Raw genomic sequence first — 24,639 nt, forward strand, 5'->3', positions numbered from 1 at the left:
ACTCAGTGGTTTTTATAGGACTAGACATGAGTAAAACTCTGATGGAGCAAATTCAGGTTACATTAGTCAATCTCTCTAAAGTGTTATCAATCAATTCTAAAGTGAAATTCCATGGACAACTGAGATGTGGTAAAGAGTTGTAGCTCAGTGGTAGGGCATACGCTTTTGCGTGCAGAAGGGCCTAGGCTAGCGGTTCTCAGCCTGTGGGTCCCCAGATGTTGTTGGACTACAACTCCCATCATCCCTAGCTAGAGCTCAGGGATGATGGGAGTTGTAGTCCAACAACATGTGGGGACCCACAGGTTGAGAACCGCTGGCCTAGGTCCAATTACTTGCATCTCCAAGTAGGGCTGGGAATGATTTCCCCCTGAAATCCTGGAGCTCCACTGCCAGCCAGGTAGGTCATATTAAGCTTTATGGACCAATGGTCTGACTCAGTATAAGGCAGCTTTCTAGGTTTCAATTACTTTTAAATAAAGTTGATAGGGGAAAGAGAAGACATTACCAGGTTCTCACACATCATCATGATGGAGCACACTATGGACTTATAGTAGCTATAAGTATCCCAGGTAGGTCGTGGCATAGTGATGGAACATGCAGTAGGACCCAGGTTTGATCTTTAGCATGTCTAGTTAGAGTCTTCTCTCCAAAACCCTGGGGAGCCACTGCCAGTCAGTGTGTACAATACTGAACATGGATCAGTAGTTTTGTTTGGTTTGAAACAGGGTGGATTTGATTTAAATCAAATCACTAGTCAGTAAGATTTGATTTAAATCATATTTTTTTTACAGAAAGACTCATCCTTGCTGGTATAATCTTAATATTTACAACCAGGTGAAGGTTTCATTTTTGGGATAATAAATTTCCAGAGTAGTTTTTACAGTTATATAAAAAAATTACTGATTTGGGTATACTATTAGAAATACATAGACAGATAATTATGAAATTATTGTGAGGTTTAATAAGTTAACTGTTTATATTTGGACAACTTTTCTGCTGTACTTTATTGGAAGAAGAAAAATAATCATTTCTTTAATAACAATTTAAACAATTCATTTAACTAAAAATATTACATTATAGCATATGTATCCATGTTTGTTAACTGATGTGGTTAAACAAATTCTTTTTTAAAAAAACTTAGACTGAGTTTTAGCACACATGAAAAAATTAAAACAAATCCTTATTTCCTGATGAATAGCCTTTGGACTGTAATGTAACTTAAATAGAAAACTATCTTTAGAAAGAGTTTTCCCCCAAAAGCATTTTATTTTAAAAATCTGATTTAAATTTTTAAAAATCTGATTATTTATTTATTTATTTTTTTAAAAAAGCCATTGATGTTTATCCACCCTGGTTTGAAACTGCTTCCTAGTATTATCAGTAGAATTACTAATGGTCCATTTCTATTGGCAGCCTGTGGAGGAGCTTTCTCCGGTGAAGGTGTCATCAGATCACCCTATTATACCAGGCCATTGTCTCATTACAAGATCTGCGAGTGGATCATCTCTCAGCCAGAAGGCCATCGAGTGATTCTGAACTTCACTGACTTTCGGCTTCATAACATCAGCAGTTGTGAATTGGATTATGTTGAGGTGAAGTGTCTTTTTTAAAAAAGAAAGAAACCCAAATATAAATGTTGGTTTATTGAGTTCAATTTTACCAATAGACTTAGATCTAAATTCTAAGTGTCAGTTCCTGTGAAACTGAGGGACTTTTATTCTGAGGAAACATATTTAGGGTTCGAATGAGGGAGGCAGGAGTGAAAGAGAGACAGAATAGAGTACTTCAACGTTGGGTGAATCTGTTCGTTTTCTGTTTTTATTTTTCAATCTTAAATACAGCTCTCCATGTTTCCACATCTGTTTGCAATTATTTTGAAAGTCCTAATGAAAATTCATCAGTAAATTTCTCCTAAAATACACACATTTCTGTGCAATTTGGCTTACTATACACATTATTGCAAAACACCTCCCCGTAATGTAATGATTTTTTGGTATGTTGTTTTCATTAATATGTGCACTTTACTCCAGCACATGCATTTTTGCACACATTACTTGGATGGAGAAATGCACTGCAAAATTTAGAGAAGGAGAGCCGCATTTCGGTTCTGTTATTGTTTTGGAAAGCATGGATTAGGTAGGGCCACCTTTAAGTGTGAAAAGAATAACATTCCACTACAGTAGCACTACAGTAGGACGCGGGTGGCGCTGTGGGCCAGAGCCTAGGGCTTGCTGATCAGAAGGTCGGCGGTTCGAATCCCCGCAACAGGGTGAGCTCCTGTTGCTCAGTCCCTGCTCCTGCCAACCTAGCAGTTCGAAAGCATGTCAAACTGCAAGTAGAAATAGTTACCACTCCGGCGGGAAGGTAAATGGTGTTTCCGTGCACTGCTTTGGTTCGCCAGAAGCGGCTTAGTCATGCTGGCCACATGACCTGGAAGTTGTACGCTGGCTCCCTCGGCCAGTAAAGCGAGATGAGCGCAGCAACCCCAAAGTCATCCATGACTGGACATAACGGTCAGGGGTCCCTTTACCTTTACCTTTACAGTAGCTGAAGGACCATCACCCATGGGTAGAGAGCAATTTTGCATGCAGGAGGTCCTTGGTTCAATCCCTGAAATCTTTGAGTGAAACCCTGGAAAGCCACTGCCACTCAGTGTGTAGATGATGATGATGATGATTTATTGTTTATACCCTGCCCATCTGGCTGGGTTTCCCCAGCCACTCTGGATGGCTCCCTTCAGATGTCTTCTAAAAGACAGATAGTTGTTTATTTCCTTGACAACTGATGGGAGGGCATTCCACAGGGCAGGTGCCACCACCAAGAAGGCCCTCTGCCTGGTTCCCTGTGAGGGCAGGCATTGGCAAACTTGGCCCTCCATATATTTTGGGACTACAGCTCCCATCATCCCTAGCTAATAAGACCAGGGGTCAGGGATGATGAGAACTGTAGTCCCAAAACATCTGGAGGGCCAAGTTTGCCTATGCCTGGTTTAGGGCTTTAAATGTCAGCACCAACACTTTGAATTGTGCTTGGAAACGTACTGGGAGCCAATGCAGGTCTTTCAGGACTGATGTTATATGGTCTCGGCGGCCACAACCAGTCACCAGTCTAGCTGCCACATTCTGGATTAGTTGTAATTTCCGGGTCACCTTCAAAGGTAGCCCCACATAGAGCGCATTGCAGTAGTCCAAGCAAGAGATAACTAGAACATGCACCACTCTGGTGAGGCAGTCCGCAGGCAGGTAGGGTCTCAGCCTGTGTACCAGATGGAGCTGGTAAACAGCTGCCCTGGACACATGGCTTGACTCTGTACATGCCTGCTTCCTATGTATGCTTAATGTGGCAGCTATTTCACGAGTTCTGCACATTTGCCCCCTTGCAGGTCAGAGATGGAAACAATGTGAATGCTCCTTCCTTGGGGAAATACTGTGGCGAAACTGTGCCTTCAGTAATTCAATCTATGCGTAACAATCTATATATCAAATTCAGAGCTTCTTCTGCTGAAAACCTCGGCTTCCTAGCTGAATACAAGTCTTTGGATGCAGGTAAATGTTGCCTCCCTTCCCCACTCTCTCTCCTTTTGACTCCCCACCATTGTCACCAAATTACCTGGACTGATGTAATGAAAAGCAATTAAATTGTATAATTAAATGCACTTTTTCTGGAGAAAGTACAGTCGTTACAAAGGGCTTAAATGCACAATGCAAACGCTTTTCTATAAAGTTAGAAAGTTTTTAACAAAAAAGTATATTATAATCAAACTGCTTTAAGGATTTATTAACTGTCTCCATAGCTGCCTTGTGATACCTTGATTTATACCCTGTTTTCCTCTGCGGTATAGCATGTGGAGGGACTCTCACAGAACCAAACGGAATCATCTCAAGTCCTGGCTACCCAACAATCTACCTGCATGGTGTCAGATGTGCATGGACCATCTTAGTTCAGCCTGGTCACTTGATCCGTCTGACCTTTTCATATTTCTACTTGGAATTTGATTATAACTGCAACAGAGATTACCTTGAAATCTATGACAACAGCACTATGACAACGCTGGGGCGGTATGTATATATAAAATCTGCAATCTGATACAGCAGGTGTGGGGAGCTTTTGGCTCTCCAGATGTTGCTCCCATCATCCCTTTGCCATTGACAGTGTTTGCTAAGGCTGATGGGAGTTGCAGTTCAGTAACTTCTGGAGGGCCAAAGATTCCCAGCACCTGCCGCACATGCTAATATGGAGGAATAAATCCTATAGAATTCAGTGCAACTTGTGAGTAAACAGGTATACGACTGTAAGTGTACTTGACGTAGCCTGCTATCACATCAAGCTATTTTACAACCTTTTAAACCCTTCAGAGTGGCTGGGGCAACACAGATGGGCAGGGTACGAATTATACTATCATCATCATCATCCACTATCTAACTTTAATCAATACCCTGTCCTTTCATTGTCACAACTTTGCCAGCCATCCTCTTTAAGGTATGGTAAAACAGAACAGTCCAATTTTTCTGCTCCTTATTACTTTGAGGGCTAGAATATTAGCTGAACATTTTAAAAATGTATGGTGGTGACATACTCGATTGCATATTTGTCCACCAGAGGTTATTTTATATTTGTTTATTTATTGCATTTATATCTCGCCTTTCCCCCAAAGAGCTCAAGATGGCTCCATGGTACTTCCCCTCCCCGAATCCCCACAAAAACCCTGTGAGATAGGTTAGGCAGAGAGTTGGTGACTGGTCCAAGGTCACCCAGTGAGGTTTATGGCTAAGTAGGGATTTGAAAACGGGTCTCAAAAGGGGGTTGATCTAACAGGTCAGTTATATGCTATTTATAATTGCTTTGTCTCAGGTACTGTGGGAGGTCGGTCCCACCATCTATGACCAGCGGTGGCAACATGTTGACGTTATCTTTTGTGACAAACCGCAATATTGCCTCTGAAGGGTTCTCGGTTAATTATGTTTCGTTGAATTCATCTACAGGTACGCTTTGACAATCACTGTGTCCAGGACTGGTGTTATTGTTAGGTTCCCTGAGACTGGCTCCTTGGGAAGCAGATGCTGGGGTGGGTGGGGATGTGTTTGCCACATAAGCTGCCCTGCAGTCCCTGAGCCATCTTGCTGACCTCAGGTGTTGTGTGGAGGTAGGTTCGGGACAAATAAGCTTCAAGCAGCAATCAAGTTGGCTAGTGTGCTTAACAGCTGGCAGTCCCACATAGGGAGGAATGCAGCATTCAAGCCTGGCTGTAACTAGTAAAGGTGAAGGGACCCCTGACCATTAGGTCAAGTCATGACCGACTCTGGGGTTGCGGCGCTCATCTCGCTTTACTGGCCGAGGGAGCCGGCATACAGCTTCCAGGTCATGTGGCCAGCATGACTAAACCGCTTCTGGCAAACCAGAGCAGCGCATGGAAACACCGTTTACGTTCCCGCCAGAGCAGTACCTATTTATCCACTTGCACTTTGACGTGCTATTGAAATGCTAGGTTGGCAGGAGTAGGGACCGAGCAACGGGAGCTCACCCCGTCGCGGGGATTCGAACTGCCGACCTTCTGATCAGCAAGTCTTAGGCTCTGTGATTTAACCCACAGCACCACCCACGCCCCTCTGTCTGTAACTAGCCCATGATTAATTGAGACTTGCCTTCTCCCAACAGGGCCACAGCTAGTGACTGATGATAATGTCAGGGAAGAGGAGATCTTACTTAGTCCTTGGATTTTGAGTGAGCAAAGGCTGGCAAGGAATGTCATGCCTGGCAAATGCATTCACTCCAAGCTGCAGAGGGATAAAGATTCAATTTGAAATGTCCGTGGCTGAATGTTTCTAAATGGGCTTGCTTTTGAACTTACCCACAAAGGGTCTTTGTTTGGACTCCTTCTTTTCTCTGAGTTGGTAAAATTAAGTCAGTTAATTATGTTACTCTGTGCCTGTACCAGCAGGATTTCAAGTGCCGAGATTTTCTTCCATTGTCTGCAAAAAAATAATAATAAAAGAAGATAGAGTATGTTCTGTAGGGGGGTGCAGGGTGAGTTGGAGGTTGCAAATATTAGGATAAAAGGACTCTCGGGGAAAGTAGCAAAACTCTTTTGACAGGGAGAGATCAAATTAAAAGAAAAATCATGCCCAGTGCAAGACCCTTCATCTAGCTTTTAAAATTAGAATCTTGGCAAATAATGGATCTGAATTGTGTTTCTGGAGGAACAGGAGAGGGAAATGTCCCAGCTTTAATTTTCTGGGTTGCGCAATGATGCATAAGAAAGAGACAACAAAATGGTGTTTTAATCTTCCACTAGCTGTTTACACAGTTCAGCTTCCAGCAGCTTTTATTGCCCTTTCCATGAGAGCCAGCTTTGGACTGGCTTGGACTGGCAGGGATCAGAACCAGATGGGTCTAGCCATCTTCACACCCTGGCAGAGAAAGTTGTGCACTGCTACTCAGTATAATTTTACTCTCCCCTGGGCAAGCTGGAATTCATATACTGAAAATGGACGGAAACACAAAGTTTCTCCTAATGGTTAATAAAAGCACCAAGACATCAGGTGCTTTCCTGTTATTGACAAAGATCACCAACCCAAAACTTTGTGCCTGCACTATTTATAATTCACATGGATAGCATCTAATCTAGGAGCTGGATGCTGTGTTACTGAATAGGGTACCTCTGTTCCAGTTGGGAAATGAAAAAAGAAGAGTTACTCTAATAGTGTTGGACAAATTTACATGGAAGGACATTAGCCAAACAGGATGTTTTAGTTTTAGATTCATCTGTCTTTAATCTCCTCTGAACACTGTGCAGCTCTAAACAAAATAAGTGCCCTAGGCATTAGGCAACCACACCATCACTGCTTAGGTTTCAAGATCCATCTTCATTTACTGTGGAAGAACTGCACAGAAGAGATAATATTTAAATTTAGAGTTAATTGGTTTCTTCAAGAAGAGAGGAGAGAGAGAGAGAAGCACATTTCCCCTTAACTATATGCACATGTTACTAGAAGGATAGCACATATTTTCACAAAAGACATTGTAATAGGAACTGCCCACCTACTTTGCAATGGGAAACCTCAATCTCCTCTTCCCTGACATTATCATCAGTCATTAGCTGCGGCCCTGTTGGGAGAAGGCAAGCCTCAATTAATCATGGGCTAGTTACAGCCAGGCTTGAATGCTGCGTTCCTCCCTATGAGGGACTGCCAGCTGTTAAGCACACTAGCCAACTGGATTGCTGTTTGAAGCTTATTTGTCCCAAACTTACCTCCACGCAACACCTGAGGTCAGCAAGATGGATCAGGGGCTGCAGGGCAGCTTATGTGTTTTAGATCTCCACCTCCAATTACACCTGACTGTTGGATGGTCTGGCTGGGCCTGATGGGAGCTGGAGTCAAGAGAAGTTGGGGAAGGGCCACAGGTCAGAGAAGGTTGCTCTGACATCAAGGGTTCTGCGAACCATGTGCCTGGGTCGTTTTTGCTCCTGCCGTTATCTCTCGCTAGCTATGTGAACCTGTCCTGATTTGGTCTTCCAGAGAAAGCAGAAAAGAAAACAGCAGAAAAGAACTTGGTTTAAGCGGAGGATGAAGTTCTTACCATCCCTTGGTTTTTTTGGTTTTTTATTATTATTATTAAAAAGTTTTTTTTGTCTAGATGAAATTTCTGTAAGTCATATATAAATAGGTGAAATCTTCTTTGAATCTTCGGTCTTGATAGATGCATGTTAGCTTAAAGCGATAGCAAAGAACAAGCAAAAATAGTTCATTTTGGGGGGAGGTGGTGGGTTAGCAACAGGGGTTGTTTTCCAGCTCTTTGTATCCTATGAAGATCTTTTCAATGAGGCCAAGATTTCCAATGTCTTTTAAACATTGCCTGTCTGTTTCGTTCCATTTCCTTTCAAGTCTGTTCACATGAATACACGGAGGCATCCGGTGAGTTAACATCTCCAAACTATCCTGGCCACTATCCCAACCGAATGACATGCATCTACAGGATCCACGTGGGGAACAACAAACAGATTGCTTTGCACTTCACCAACTTCTCTTTGGAGGAAGGGGCCAGGTGTTCAAGTGATTACGTAGAACTCAGGCAAGTTTCTGAGATCTTCATAGTAATATCTTAACAGGTTCATGAATCCACTTCACTTTGTAATGTACCTAAGATGCTCCCTCTTCCAGCCGGTATCCCTGAACACCATACACTAAATATCCTTTGCAATGTAAGGAGCTGTCTTCTACCTGGTCAGGCTGATTGTCCATCAACCCCAGTACTGTCTACTGTGATTGGCAGTGGGTCTCAGGGATATCATCTTTCCATCACTGCTACCTGATCCCTTTAACAAGGAGACACCGGGGGGGGGCTGCAGAGTTGTGGGGCTGTGCTGCTCACCTCACCTCCCTCCAGCTGCATTGCTGCTGCATAAGGAGACAGAGAGGGCAGTGGCAGTGAGCTTGAATTCCATCATTGGGGAGGTGACCCAGGAAAACCCCTGCCCCACATTCCCACCAACTGAACCTCTTTTGGTGATTGAACATGCAGCAGGGTTTCCTTTTAACCATCATTGTGCGGTTCCTCTTGATTGCAGAGATGGAGGTTACGAGACATCGCCATTGCTTGGGAAATACTGCGGCTCAACGTTGCCTCCAGTGACAATCTCCCAGAGTAACAAACTGTGGATAAAGTTTGAAAGTGATTTTTTGCATACAAGCACTGGATTCTCAGCTTATTGGGATGGAACATCAACAGGTAAAATCAGAACGCCAGATAAAGAAAGTGGTGTCTATTACTGTCAGATAGGGAGAAAGATATTTGTTTCTCTATCTTGTTGGCAAATCCTTCCCAAATAAAGCTCTTTGGCCTTTCTTATTGGGATCTGTGGGTGAGACTATAATCGGGTCCATTTGCCTGCTGAGGACAGCAAACAGGGCCTCTTCAGTGGTGATGCCACAATGGTGGAACTCCCTCCCAAAGGAGGCCCACCAGGGTCCAGTTATGCCTATGCTAAAGATGCTGGGGGAAATGTAGGCAGGCAGAAATAATTTTGGGTTTTAATATTTAGAATGTTGCATGCTATAATTTCTTACATTAATGGTGTGACCTTTCCATAAGCCATCTGGGCTTTTGCTAAAGAAAAAGCAGAGGACTGTATACATTTTATAAATGTGTAAATCAGTCAATTGCTATTGATTGCAGTACAGTGGTACCTCGGGTTACAGACGCTTCAGGTTACATACGCTTCAGGGTACATACTCCGCTAACTCAGAAATAGTACCTCAGGTTAAGAACTTTGCTTCAGGATGAGAACAGAAATCGTGTGGTGGCAGCAGGAGGCCCCATTAGCTAAAGTGGTACCTCAGGTTAAGAACAGTTTCAGGTTAAGAACGGACCTCCAGAACGAATTAAGTTCTTAACCTGAGGTACCACTGTATTGAATGCTGTTCTATTGACAGTCTTAATTTGGTTTTATAGATATTCATAGATTGATTTTATTGCATCCTAAGCCCCCTTGATGCATCTTATGGAGATACTGTCAAATAAATAAATAACTAGTAGCAAGAAGGGGCCATGAAACTGCTGGTCCATTAGGATGAAAGGGACACTGCCTCACCAAACTAGGCTCCTTTGGGAGAAGGGACAGGGTATAAATTCACTAAACAATTCTATGATTCTACAATCCCTCAGGAAAATTTATGGTCTCTTCTTGATGGAAGTGAAATTACTGATGGAAGTACTGTTAGTAGGAGCAGGACTACAGCCCAGCTTTCCTTCCTCAGTGATGATACTTTGGTCTCTTGCCCTCCTGTCACTTAACCTTGGTATCATCCAGAGCCACTGATTTTCAAACCACCAGTTCCCTGAGTAGAAAATTTTGCATGGCATATACCACTTTCCTCCAATGTGGACGCGAAATGTTAAGGATTTCTCCCTTACTGGGCATGCACTTTGGACCTTAACGGAGGTTGGTCAACGTGGCTGAGCTGTGTTTTCTTTGTACTTGTTTTCAGGTTGTGGTGGAACCCTTGCAACTTCTTCTGGAATCTTTACGTCTCCCAACTATCCATTGCCTTACTACCACAATTCAGAATGCTACTGGCTCCTCAAGTCAAGTCATGGAAGCCCTTTTGAACTCCAGTTTGATCAGTTCCACCTAGAGTCTCATTCAAGTTGTCAATATGACTATGTTGCTGTATGTACAATGGCTTATTTCCCCCCAATAAGGTTGATTATTAAGGTTGATTAAGGTTGATTCCCAAGGATGGTCAGTACAAATCATGGCACTATGTGGCTTGCTCTGGAGCAGCTTTCCTCAGCTTTCAGCCCTCCAAATTTGTTGGACTACATCTCCCATCACCAGTAACCATTGGCCATGCTGGCTGGGGCTGATGGGAGTACTAGGGACTGTTCTAGAAATGTTCTAAAGAAATGTAAAAAGAGACCTTCAACACCAATAGAACAATTCTCCACCAATAACCAGTTTACACAATGCCTTTTTTCTTTATAGAAATATTCCAAGCCACCCAGTGCTTGGGGGAAGGTTCTACCATGGTGACAGGAACTGTTCCCATAGCTATGTATGGATGTCATTTCCCCCCCTCATTTTCCCATTACTTAGTCTCAGAGGACACAGCCCTGGAGTTGCAATTTCCCCTATCCAAACTTCTTCCTAATCGAGGACTTTTCATTCTTGGCCATATTGGGCATGTTTACTCTATTTGCAGTCAGTCACTATGGTTGGTCTCAACTGTTCTAGGAAAGAAGAGTGCAAAGAAGTAAGGAAGAGAAGAAAAGAAAATAAAAAAGAAAAGAAAAGAGAGTCTTTCTGGTTGCTGTCTGAGTTCTAGTTGCTCCTTTTAGCCCCAAGAATGAGACTATAAATGTGGTTAAAGCAAGGATGGGAAGCCCTCCAGATGTTGTCCAAGTCCCATCACCCCCAACCATTCATGATGGGAGTTGGTCCAACAGCATCTGGAAGTCCTCAGCCTTGGCTTTCCGCTTAGCTGCTGATTCCAGTGTTAGGACCACTGTCATGAAGTGGCTGAACAGGGATATAGCTTCCCTCTCGTACAGGTTTGGGAGCAAACTACTACTGTTATAACTCCCCCCCCCCCCCCATGACCGATCTTTTCTCTTCTACACTGTCCCTTCCCTAGAGCTAGGATCAAGTTTGGAAGTCAGTAGTCAGTGATTTTCTCCATACGATGGCGAAGGATAGGCAGGGACTTCAGTCGATGTTCCTTCATAAAGTGTGCCATCATTTTAAGAAATTCTAGAATGCAATCTGCCACTTAAATTTCGCTTCCACAGAGAGCTGTCTTCTGTAAAGATGAACATTTTTCAGCCTGAGCGGGAATGTGTCTTGCACATCAGGCTGTTAGCAAAATGCTTTAATGAATTATAAGAACAAAGGCAGTGAGTTCCCTAACAAGAACTCCATTGTCTGTCCATATTCAAATTGTTATATAAATGACCTGAGTATTTTTCTTAATAATTAGAGCATTAGAATATTTTTTTACCCCCTGGTGAATGCCACCCCACAAAAAACAACAATCAGCATCCAAATGCTGGACATTCCAGCCACTTCTGTTATTCCTGAAAGCGCATATGAGTCTGGCAAATATTTGAACAGTCAGCATTATCCTAATAGTGCTTATGAGCAGGGTCATGCTGAAGTTTTATGAGGTTTGATTCTGATGAAAATTACCCAGTCCCTTCCATTCTTTCATACACCTTTCCAATACCTGTAGCCACTGGCCTGGTTTGCATGACTTCTTAAGTCAAACTCTGGGCTCCCAGAGAAGAGCCTGCAACCACTTTGCTTCCAACCATGGGAACACTTGGTTAAAGTGTCTCCTTGCTAGCCACAAACTGCAACCAGGAAGAAACTATGGCTGCATTTTATGTTTAGTGAGGAGAGAGCTTAACTTTGAGACCAGGTTCAGATCACACACTAAGCCAAACCTCATCTCCACATGGCATGGGATTTAAAAAAACCAGGGCGGAGCAAAGTGGCTGACAGCTGAATGTCTGCATGGTTCCAGTAAGCCATGATTTCACTTACTGTAGCATGACATGCAAATACAGCCATGGTTTCTCTGCAGCTACTTTTGCACCCATTTTCTTGTTTTTACTTTTCATCATCGTCTTATCCTGGCTATTCAGATATCGCATCAGGAAAAGTGGCACATAAATACAGCAAAATAAATAAATTACAGCACCAGGATGAAATAATTGTCAAAACAGATTCAAGTAGGTAGCTGTGTTGGTCTGACGCAGTTGAAGTAAATTAAAAAATTAAAAAAATTGTCCAGTAGCATCCTAGAGACCAACTAAGTTTGTTCTGGGTATAAGCTTTTGTGTGCATGCACACAAAACTTCTCATGGTGTCGTGACTTCTCATGGTGTCGTGAATCAAATATGTGTCTGTCTAACCTTGTGTGAGTTCAATTAGCTGTACCCCATGGATTGTACAATAGGATTGCAGTATGTTCAACATGTGCTCATTTGCATACATTCTTGAGGAAATACAAGATTAATTCCCACTGCACTGCACATCTACCCCATGCTAAAAATTATCTACGATCAATTTAGCAGTCAGCCAATACTGTTTTTACTTCTATGTTTCTGTTGCCCTATAACTATATAGATCTATGATGGCAACAGTACCAATGCTAAGATGCTGGGCAAATTTTGCGATGACCAGATACCACCCACCCTCCACTCTACTGGGGACAGTTTGTATGTAAAACTAAGGACAGATGCCACTTTTGGTGGAGGAGGTTTCTTTGCTCGTTATAAGCAGAGTAAGTACTAACAATTAGATTTCCGTAACATGAATGTAGCAACCAGTTCCGGCTATCTCTGTGCGCATACCTTTGCTGATCCAAGTTATAAAGTTCCTTCCTCATTTCCATTTATTCAAGTATGTAATGACAAGACCAAGAAACATGACCATGAAGTTGAACTTCAGACCAAATTTAAAACCCTGGTGGCCATGTTTGGCCTTCAGGTCAGAGGTTCCCCACCCTTTCTATATAAAATACACTGTACCCCATTTTGTTCCTTCTCTATTTTTTCCTTTCCCCCATCCCATCTTTCCCTCCCTCCCCCCCATAAAAATCATGAATAAAAAAGAAATCAGCATGTTGGTAGTACTGCTGCTGTGATCTAGCTTGTTATGAAGATTTGCTTAAACCAGAAATTTGTCCTATGAGACAATGATGATAAACTGTATATAATATCTTGTCTGGGATGGACATAGCAGATGTTTTAAGATAGCTTTCTCTCTTTCTCTCTTTCTTTCTTTCTCTTTCTTTCTTTCTTTCTTTCTTCAAATACATGTTTATAAAGCCACTGAGATTTTTGGAAAGCGTGTTGGGGGATATTACATAAGAGATGATGAATAGGTGGGATTCTCTTCTACAAAATATCTGTGACTCTCATTGTTAGTTATAGACATTACAGTTGTACCTTGGTTGTCGAACGCCTTGGTACTCGCACGTTTCGGCTCCTGAATGATCTAAACCCAGAAGTGAGTGTTCTGGTTTTTGAACTTCTTCTGGAAGCCAAATGTCCAATGGGGCTTCTGCAGATTCCGATTGGCTTCAGGGGCTTCCTGCAGTCAACCAGAAGCTGCGCTTTTGTTTCTGAACGTTTTGGAAGTCGAACGGACTTTTGGAAGGAATTCTGTTCAACTTCCAAGGTATGACTATATTAGTGTTGGTTGATGCTTTGAATATATAGAACAGAAAACTTTAGAAAGTATAACCTTTTTTTCAAATGTTTTTCACAAGTTTGCCAGGGTGTGGTCATTGCCAACCGTAGGCAAGGCATCTTAGAGAGTTTGAACTACCCTAATAAGTATCCTCCGGATTCACTTTGCACCTGGACCATCCAAACTACAACTGGCAATACACTCAACTACAGCTTCTCAGACTTTAGCACAGAAGGAGGAGAAAACTGTGGGCGTGACCATTTAAAGGTATGAAGAAAATATTTCCTGTTTTGCATATGGTGTTGAAAGAGGATCTACAAAAAAAGGAACAAGGGCAAATCGAGAAGGAACTCTGTTTGAGTTATCAAAGGGGAAGATATTTGAGCTTAAAAGAAGCCTACTAAACGAAATGCTGATTCACACTGTGCTTGAAATGCATGACTTTATAACATGGAGAATTTGTAAAACTGTACACCCTTCCAGAAATGCCCTTTGCCTCTTTTTTATTTTGCATTGAATTTTTAAAGCATACAGTACAACAAAAAACAAACTAATCTGAATAAAAAGAAAGAAAGAAAAACAATGCCCTCTTTCAGAGGTGGATCTTAACCCTTGTCTCACACAGAAGGGGTAGACCCTCCCAGCTCTCACCTCGGAGCTTCCCTTTCTTCTCCCAGGAGCCCAATCTTGAGAGATCTTCCCTTCCCTGCCTCTCACACAGGGTCCCTCACCAACCAGCCATCACTTTCATCTGCAGAAATGCGCTTTGCTTCTTCTGTCACCCCCCCCCCAGCCCTGTTTTTTCTTGGGCTGCCACTGGTGAATGCATTTCTGCTCCTCCACTTTATGTTGATTTAGAAAATATCTTAATACTTCAGGGACACTCAAAGCAAACATTACCACCAGTAGATCCTTGTTGTTGTTGTTTTACTTTCTACAGATATAGTCAGTGATTTAAAGCTTGAGGTAAGTCTCCAAGGCATTGGTTCCTCTAAAACATGGGTTGCCAATGTGGCACCCGGGGGCACCAGGCACCCTCCATGGCACTCAGTGGGGTCTCCTCATTGGCTCCTTCTAGGCTTGAAAGAATCATTCTGTTGTAGCTAATAGACTGGGCTGTGGTGTGTTCTTGGTCATGGCGTGTGTGGCCCATGACAGTTCCCTAGTTTGCAAATAGGGATGGGGAGACATTCAGTTCACTTTTTATTTAAATGTTAACTTGCCATATCCACATTTTCTGAAACATAATGAGAACCAGAGCACAGCCCCCACTTTCAAATTTGCACTTCTCCAAATTTTGCAATGCAATTATCCAGCCAAGTCGTCTTCTTCTTTGGCGATCACTCATAGCCAAGTAAGATTGTCTTCCAGAAATACAGTTTTAACAGTGAGTCCGTAAGTGACTGTGGAGGCCAATTCTGGATCCACACGTCCTTCCACAGTGGGGACATAGGTTTCTGGATGGGAGTTGATCACGGTGAGGGTTTGCTAAGCATGCCTTCCTCTTAGTAAGTTTCTCCCTTTTGTCCTGAGTTCAAGTGTCTTCAGAGCCCATGACACCTTTGAGAAAGGCTGTTCTCCAATTGGAGAGCCTGCAGGCCCGTGTTTCCCAGTTGTCGGTGTTTATACTACATTTTTAAAAGATTTGCCTTGAGACAGTCTTTAAACCTCTTTTGTTGCATTACGCTTTCCATTTTTAAGTTCGGAATAGAATAGTTGCTTTGGAAAACGATAATCAGGCATCCGAACAACATGACCAGTCCAATGAAGTTGATGTTGCAGAATCTTTGCTTTGACACTGGTGATCTTTGCATTTTTGTAACGTGTACAAAAATGCATATGCTAGGGTGAAGTGTTGTGTAAATGCATATATCCATAAAAATAATACACAAAAACACATATTAGGGGGAAATGCTGTGCAAAAATGTGTATGCAGTCATACCTCGGGTTACAGGCGCTTCAGGTTGTGCGATTTCGGGTTGCGTACCGCGCCAAACCTGAAAGTACCGGAATGGGTTACTTCTGGGTTTTGGTGCTTGCACATGCACAGAAGCACTAAATCGTGCTTTGCACATGCGCAGAAACACCGAAACGCAACCTGTGCGTGCTCAGACATGGTGCTGCGGGTTGCGAACGTGCTTCCCACACAGATCACATTCGCAACCTGAGCGTCCGCAGTATTAGGTAAAATTGCAGAGAAGAATGTGTGTAGAAGAAGAAACTTGAATGAGAATTATGGTATGTGTGTTTTCTCCTCAATCTCAAACTGATGTGGAAATGTGGAAAACTGAATATCAAATTGGCACAATGAGAAGCTGAGAGAAACTGAATGTGGCATATTCATCCAACCCCATTTGTGTCCATGGACCTCAAAATGTTGGCAACCCCTGCTCTGAAACCAAGGGAGACCAATGCTTATGCATCTGATCCTGACATGGTAAAGAAATTTTCTACCTGGCAGTCTGAAAGCAGAACTTAAAACCGCCATAGTAATGTAAAGGATGCAAGAGAAAGATGGTCTCTAATTACAGCAAACCTCAGATGACTAAGAGCTCCAAATGCTTCAAAATGCGTCCATGAGGGTGGTTTTACTCTGAGACATGCAAGCCCCACAGTGAATGACTAATAGCTTATTTTTAGTTGCAGTTTTTCTTCAGCTGCCACACCCTGCCTTTTCAGGGCAACGTGATTAAAATGTACAACGGGGCAACTGTGAAGTATCAGCGTAGCTAATTCGGTTGCTCCCATTCTGGTTTTGGTTGTGTGCGTTTTTTAACAAATGTCCTGGTGTATTGTGAGCCTTAGAAATAAGAGGCTTCATGCTTCAATGGCTTGCAGAATCATAGAATCATAGCGTTGCCCAGCCCCCTGCAATGCAGGGATCTTTGGCCCAACGTGGGGCTCAAACCCATGACTATGCTCTACCAACCAAGCTATACTAGCTATTGCATGTAGCAAATGCTAGTTGGGTGTAACAAGCCTGCAGTCAATTCAGATGGAATACTCAGTAGAATCATGGGAATGTTCATAGGTTTGGTATTCTTGGTTTGATGTGCCGTAGTCTCACTTAGAACCATAGAACTGCCGAGGTGGAAGGGTCCCCCAAAAGCCATCTAGTCCAATCCATTGCAGTGGAACAAACACAGCTAAAAAATCCCCGACAGATTGCCATCCAACCCCTGTTTAAAAACCTCTAGTTAAGGAGAGCACGCCACTTTCTGAGATAGTTTCTTCCACTGTTAAAAAGCTGCTTGATAGTCAATGAGAGCCAGCAGAGAGAGAGATGGGTATTCTCAGATGTATCACCAGCATACATCTGTCCCTGGAGGAATCATAAAGGAAGCCTGCATTAACTTCTCTTAATACACTTGGAATCCTTGCATGCTTGTAAACTGTGGCTCAGCCACATTTTCTCGCCACTTAATCCAACTGAACTGTGGGATTTGCTCCCACAAGATACAGTGATGGCTGCTGACTTGGACGACTTTAAAAGGGAATTGGATCAATTCCTGAAGTATAAGGCTACCAATCCTATTGGCCATTAGGAATGAGCAAATCTGCCAGTTTCATTTTCTCATTGTTCCAGTCTTACATTCAGTATTCTGTATTCCCACACCAGTTTGCAAAAGTCCTCATAAATATTCATCAACATTTTAGTTCAAATTTCCCCTAATATACACAGGTTTGTATGCATTATTGTGAAGTATTTCCCTCTAGGATAATGCCCTGTTGTTTATTATTGTTAGAAATATATCCATGTTTATGCACACTTTACATCGGTATATGCATTTTTGTACTTAGGAGACCAGCACTGCAAAATTCAGAAAAGTACACACACATACACACACACACACACACACACACACACACACACACAGCGTAATTTCATTTTTGAATGGGAATTGAATCCATTTCCCCAACCATCACCACTGCATCTCTACTGGTCATGATGGTTACATGGTATCTCAAGGATCAGATATCTTGTGCATCTGATTACCAGTTATGGGAATCACAAGCAGGAGATAGCTACTGTACTCCTCTTCCATTTATGAAATTCCCAGAAATATCTGTGGGAAATGGGAGACTCTAGATACAATTCATTATCTTTGAGATATAAAGCATGTTTTAAAACCAAAGTGATGTGAAGCAAAACTTGGAGAGGTCAAGTGATTGGAATGAGCGAATTATTCACAAATTCCTTTTCACTTTGAAGGGGGGAAAACTTCACTGCTAAAAAATGCAGCTTTCCTTCTGAAACTATGAGAAGGCAATCTGTGGTATTTCCTGCAGGATGGTTTTGAATGGGCACAGGGTTGTGCCAGTTCAGTTCTCAAAACAACATCCTTGGCTTGGGTGCATACTGACCTTTAGCCTGCCTAGCAGATCAATATCAGCTCTGTTATATTTGCTAAGGATTAGCAGAATAATAGCTTTGTTATTCACCCCTCTCAGAGAGCCAAAGAATGCCAGCTGATCGTGAATATTCCTAAGATATTTATGAAATGAAAACTAAGTCGGTCTGAGAAGTAGACTCTGCTGGAGGCTGCCGAAGAAACAAAGAGGAAGGCTAAATCTGCAAATTTCAAATGGCAGGCCGGAGGAATAGCTGATGCTGTTGCCAGTGGTGCAGCTAGATAATTTTAGTTCCTGAACTTAATGGGCCTCCTCTCTGCTTAGATGTCCTTGTGTGTTTCGTTCAGTTATGAAGCACACCCTCCAGCAACATCTGGAGGGCCGCAGATTCCCCAGCCCTGGTGTAAGTCATTTAGCAATAGTTAGAAGATGAGAAGGATGGTGACTCAGTCATGGTGTGCTTTTTAATCAACTGCTTCCTCTTTATGCTCTCACATTCTCCAGTTGGGGTTGCCCATCTGTACCGAAGTCTCTGTCGGGCATTGAGCCATTATATTCATTTCCTCTAGCTGAGCATTTCCCAAGACAAGGATATATTTCTGTATGGGTATAAAGCAGCAGCTGGACTTATTCCTGCTTTTTGCTAACCCCTGGAGTGCCTGTTTGGTGAGCTGCCATGTGCAGCAAGGCCAAATATGCCCAAATACAGCCATTCCTCAAAATTCACCCTTCTCCAAATTTTGCAATACAATTATTCTCCATTCAAGGACCAAAATGCATATACTTGGATAAAGTGTGTGGGAAAGTACATATTTTAATGAAAATAACATATAATAGCACACAAAAATGCAAGTGTCAGATGTGCCATTTAATATGGGGTTTTTTAATGCAAAACTCTGGGTTCAAGGTCTTTTCGGGAAAAGGGAGGGGGATACAAATGCAACTATGTGATAACCATGTGTTAAAATATAACTATAATAATAGCTTTCAAGCCTTTTAAGTAGAGATCTTTCCCAGGCTGTTTCTGTATTGGAATTATTTTTAGATGTTTTATCATTTGTGTGTTTGCCATCCTGGGTTCTTGTGGAAAGAAGGGCGGAATAATAATAATAATAATAATAATAATAATAATAATAATAATAATAATATAGCCTTGCTTCTTCCTGCTCTTAAGATGTAAGCCAGCAGTCACTATCATGATGCCCATGTGTCCTTCAGGTCTTCCCCTGGCACTCACTCATAAAGCCTCTGAGACCCCCATCTCCCTACTCACTGCCCCCATGGTCATGAGGTGTTGGGTGTGGTTCTCTTTTTCTCTCTTGAGGAGACCACAGAGCTGAAGAAAGAATGTGGAAAAGAGACTCTTTCCCATTTCCTCTTTCAGCTCTGCATACTTTTCAAGGCTCGGATTAATTATACTGGATTCTATTTACCCAAATCCCTTAGGAAAATAAAGTGTGTATGGAGCCCACAGCACTCACTCGGAATTCTAAATGTGCTCATGGGCTTTAAAAGGTTGGCGACCTCTGATGGAAGCCATAAATAAAAAGGCCCATTTGAAGACCTCAAGGCAAGATATAGAAATGACTTAAGATACGAATATCTCTATGGCAGTACTAAATTCAGTTGAGTTGGCTCTTGGCTGTGCTTTACTGAGGACTTGAATTATGCCTGAGATGTTCAAAATTCTTCACGAAAATGCACAGCTGTTCTTTTCCTTTAGAAAGCAGGACCGCTTCACAAATGCCTGTAACCCTAGCTCTTGCCTCACTCTCAAACAGTTAACAGCTGTCTCGCCGTTTTCATTTGAATTTCCTGTGAATAACTGTCCCGCTCTGAGAACCAAATTGGAAGCAGTACGACATGAAGTGGTTTCTATGGCAACCATTATTTATTTAAAAATGGCTGGTTTGTTTTGATAGAAACTGTGTAGAAGTACGAAGTTTCTGCTGTCTGAGATCAAGTTTAGGAAAGAATTATGAGGGGGGTGTTCACCACCTCCGCAAGGATTTTTACCACAGCCTAACTTCTGTTGTCTTTGCATTATGTTTACCAACTGGTTGGCAGTTCATTTCTGCAGCCAATGGAAGGTGTTCACATTCGTGTTTACAGCTCTGAACAAATTACACTCCAAACATTTTAAATACCAGCTCCTTCCTTTCTGTTGGTTGTTAAACTCAGCAAGGATGGTCATCTTGGTAGTTCTAGTGCCCTCAGAAGTTTGCGGGTGGCAGCCCAAGAGAGGGCATTTTTTTGAAGCAGCCCCTAGACTGTAGAATTCCCTTCATAAATGTTATGGCATATTTCCTGTGTAGTTGACACTCCCTCCGCCCTCCCTCAACACACCCACTGTGTTTCTCAACTGTAAATTGTTTTAGAATCATAGATCTAAAACCACCACAAGAATAATCTAGTCCAACTCCCAGCATTGCAGGAATCTTTTGCCCAACGTGGGGCTCAAACCCACAACCCTGAGAATAAGAGGCTCATGCCCTACTGACTGAGCTATCCCAGCTAAACTGATTTTAACTGTTTTTTATACTGCATTTTTAAATTGTTGCAACCTTCCCTCATGGTGAAGGGTGGTTAAGAAATATTAATACATAACAACAACAGCACAATATATTGGTGCAAAATACCCCGACTGACACTTTTCCCCCCAGAAGGAGCAAACAAGAGGGTTCAATAGGCGGTTTTGTTTAGTACCATTGGCCTTGGCTATATCATAGCAGTCTTGGGGTGGCTTGCTTGTTTTATCTGTTGTTTAATTTTTTATTATTTTATCAAGGAAGATTTTGTACTGGTTTTCTGAATTTTATTGTGTTTGGATCCACTTAAAAACCTTTCCTCCTAATCAAATTTGGAGAAGTGGTCCAGAAAGACACCATGGTTGACGTTACCGAGAGTCACTGAGAGAACTAACTGAGTAGCACTGTCCCTCCCGTCTATTCTCCAACAAGAATGGCAAATGCCTTTTCTACCTTCATTTACTTCAAATGGTTTTAGATGGCAATGCATATTATTTCACTTGCTTCAATATGTGTCAAGCCAGCCCGGCTCATCTTGCAAACTTTGCTCCTGAATTTCTGCTCCATACTCTTGCCCTAATTGTTAGTTTCAGCTTCCCTCATTTCTTCAATCCTAAATTCAGTTCTGTACATTTCTGCAGCAATCTCTCTCTCTCTCTCTCTCTCTCTCTCTCTCTCTCTGTGTGTGTGTGTGTGTGCATGTTTTAAAAAATCCTCATGAAAATCCACCAGCATTTTTAGTGCTAATTTCTCCTCATAAAAAACATTTTTGTATGTAGCTGTGACTAATATATATCGTTTTGCAAGGACCTTCCCCAATATGCTGCATTTTATATGTTATTTTCACAGATATATGCAGTTTTATGCATACTTCCTCCTAATGTATGTGTTTCTGTGCACGTTGTTTGATTGAGGAACTGCATTGCAAAACTCGGAGACGTGCAAACCTTGAAGCATAAAGCCACTTCTGAGCTTGGGAGGAGGTGGGGTTGCGGGCCCACCCCCTCTCACACCCGCCTGGGCTGGCCTTTAGCCCCCGTGAGAATGAGGGAATCCCCGGGCGTGCCTGCGACCCTGCCCGCCAGTTGGTGGGCTGGGGAGGCGTGGCCTAGCCCATTTAAGGCCAGGCGTGCCCGGGGACCACCCTCTTTGCCCCGTTCCAGCTGCCCAGTTTTCCCATCCCACCCACCCTTTAGGCTTAGCTAGCTTTGACCTTGCTATAGACTCCGGTTGGTTGCCGCAAGGGGCCTGGTAGGAATTTTTCCATTTGGCGCACTTCCAGCCATTTGGTTTTTTCGCCTACCTCGTAGCAAACGTCACAACTTCCTCGGTACTGGCTGTTAGGCATTGGCAGGGGTAATTGTTATGCAAATGAAGGGGGAAGGAAACGCCATCACCTTCCCCCAATGGAAAAGGGTAGTCCGGTAGAGGACTCAGGGGGGGCGTTGCCTTGTCCGAAACCTAGGGAGGTGAGGGCCTCCGGCACGCCCCCGAGTGGTGACACCTGTGGGATCCTAGTTGGCGTACTTCAACAAGACTCCCATGGCTGGTGGATAACCCTTCCCGGTCTCCATGCTGGGTAGTCGATAGGAGCCAATGCCTAAGGCCAATACCTTCCAATTCCTGTAATCAATAAAGTTGTGGCCTTTTACGCCCATTAACCTTAAATAATGTGTCCGGTGTTTTCATTTCACATGGGGGGAGGGGACTTGCCACGCAGTTGTGCTTTGGTTTGCATGCAGGTTTGAAAAGTGTGATTTGGTAGTTCATTAAATGTGAACAAAATTGATTTTCTTTCCCTACCTACCTGAGGGCTCTGCCATATGGGGGGGGGGAGCAGGATCACAAAAAGGAAGGGGGGAGTGATTTGTCATGCAGGGAGGGAACTATTTGAAAAGTAGATGCTCCAAGATAGACATTCCCCCCCCCCCCATAGAAGTTTCTATTGAAATTCTGAAAAAGAGCATGCCAATGTCTTAGCAATGGGGGTATTCAAACATCATTTCTATGGCAAGTCTTTGCTGGACTGTCTTAGAATGACAGGAACCATGAGTCAGAAAAATCAAAAGAGTACCACTGTAGGGCACAATCACAATAGAAGGTGAATGCTTCTCCAGACTTCAAGTACAAATATTTACTAATACAGAGTTAAATTCCTGCTTAAATTACTGCTTGTGCCAGTAACTAATGCTGTAAAATTATATGCTTAAAATAGAAGTCAGGGTACATTGAACTTTCCATTTAAGAAACAACACCACCACCTTGTTGATTTTCTTACACTCCGCCCCCCATACTTAAAGCAGTGTATTCTTATTTGTGGGAGAGATTTCCCTACAGGAGTAAAGCATTTGTGTTGTGAGCTTCCAAAGGCATTTGATTATTAAAAGCCAAAAGCTGAGCTAGGTGGCACTCTGATATTATCTGACAAGGTACTTCTTAATGTTTTTTTCAGGAGACCAAACACTGTAGGTACTTCTTCCCTAAACAGATAATTAACCAATAGATCTCATGTGTCACTTATTGCACTACAGAATAATAGAGCACCCAGAGGTGGCCAGGGTGTCAAGGGATCAGAAAACCACCTGCATTTCAGCCCCTGACAAACTACTGGATTAGTGTTTTTTTTTATAAAAACAATCAGCCATATTTGTTGCAACACATCTGGATAATACCTGAGACACGCACTAGATTACTATTCCTTTTAAATGTCCGCTTCGAAAAACTGGTATCAAGTCGGCGATCTATTTCCATTTCATTTCCTTATGCTTGATTTCAGCTTTATGATGGACCCAATGCCCAATCCAGCCTGATAGGCACATTCTGTGGCAATACTGATGTCCCAGCTGGAGGCACAACAGGCTCCAGCCTTCATGTGGTGTTTTTCTCTGATAAAATAGGCGAATCTACAGGATTTCAGATGTTATGGCATGTAAATGGTAAGTCGACAAAATTTCTCTCATTTCGTTTCACACAAAGTTTGTTCCTCGAGTGCTATCTCAGAATCCGTACTTTTTTCTGTGGTGGTATTGACTAGCATCAAGTATTGTCACCTCTGGTTTTTTGTTTTGTTTTGCTGCCTGTGGGAGCCATTTTTGTGCCATCACCAACAGCACTTTTATCAAGACATGAGTACCAGTACCTCATTTTTTAACACACCCACACCCACACCCACACACCCCAACAGCACTGCTCAAAATTCTAGAAATATTTGTTAGAAGAGGCTGATAATTTGAGTGTATGTGTACCAGGAGATTCTGTCACGCTTTCTGTTCAGAATACCTCACACCTGGTATACCACACTGTTGACTGCAGGACCATTAGTGCGCCAATGTCCCTGTGCACCAGGAGATGCCATGCACTCTGCTGACCAAGCCAGCATGCAATGCATTAATAGCCATGTCGATGCAAATTTTGTTTGCCTTTCTTCTTCTCTTGCATTTGAGGAAACATGGCTGTACGTAAGTTTGGCTTTGTTGCTTGACCTATTTAACAACAGCATACCACTGCAGGGGGATGAAAACCTGTGGCATTGTCCATCAATTTGGAGAGAGGGGGCTGGGAAAATAATTAAATAGCCACAGTTGCCTTGTCTGCCTAATCAGTTCACACAATTCAGTTTTTTGACAGCCCTGCAAAGCGGCTGGGATCTGCCACTGAGGCCCCCTGTTTTGGGTTGTGCAGTTGTATGGATTCCTACTCTGCCTTTGAAGGGGAGGTTCCTCCGCAGCACAGGCTGACAGACTGAAATCCTTTGGTATATCCCAAAGGACTTTCTTTTTGGCTGGAATTTTTAAGGAGTTCAGAATCCGAAGTGGCAGGAAGGAGGAACTGGGGGGGGGGGGGGCTGAGGCAGGGGAGCGAGGGTCAACAACATTGCTGAGAAAAGAGTGACTTGTGAATAGGAAGACAGCTTTTCAGCTGAAACCCAGCAGGGGAAGTGTTACTGAACAACAGAAGTAAGATCTCAGGACTGTGAGGTGATGTCATCCTAGAGCCAGACAAAGGAAGAGGGGGAAAGGGCCTTTTTCTTCCCCCTGTGGAGACAGATGACATCATCCTCCTTTG

General features: G+C 42.8%; 1 protein-coding gene across 1 annotated transcript in view; it reads left to right on the forward strand.

Annotated features, from left to right (window-relative positions):
- Window positions 1–24,639, forward strand: part of CUBN (cubilin) — a gene marked incomplete at its 5' end in the record, with an annotated part of 137,108 nt that overhangs the window by 30,404 nt on the left and 82,065 nt on the right. Inside the window, 10 exons of the mRNA XM_079947699.1 lie at window positions 1,414–1,592; window positions 3,383–3,545; window positions 3,842–4,058; window positions 4,852–4,982; window positions 7,884–8,070; window positions 8,567–8,727; window positions 9,987–10,168; window positions 12,626–12,782; window positions 13,773–13,960; window positions 23,351–23,510. Of these exons, the coding sequence (XP_079803825.1) occupies window positions 1,414–1,592; window positions 3,383–3,545; window positions 3,842–4,058; window positions 4,852–4,982; window positions 7,884–8,070; window positions 8,567–8,727; window positions 9,987–10,168; window positions 12,626–12,782; window positions 13,773–13,960; window positions 23,351–23,510 (1,725 nt within the window). The remainder of the gene's footprint in view (window positions 1–1,413; window positions 1,593–3,382; window positions 3,546–3,841; window positions 4,059–4,851; window positions 4,983–7,883; window positions 8,071–8,566; window positions 8,728–9,986; window positions 10,169–12,625; window positions 12,783–13,772; window positions 13,961–23,350; window positions 23,511–24,639) is intronic.

Source organism: Podarcis cretensis (genome assembly GCF_951804945.1).
Source record: "Podarcis cretensis genome assembly, chromosome: 12".
In the NCBI taxonomy this organism is placed as follows: Eukaryota; Metazoa; Chordata; class Lepidosauria; order Squamata; family Lacertidae; genus Podarcis; species Podarcis cretensis.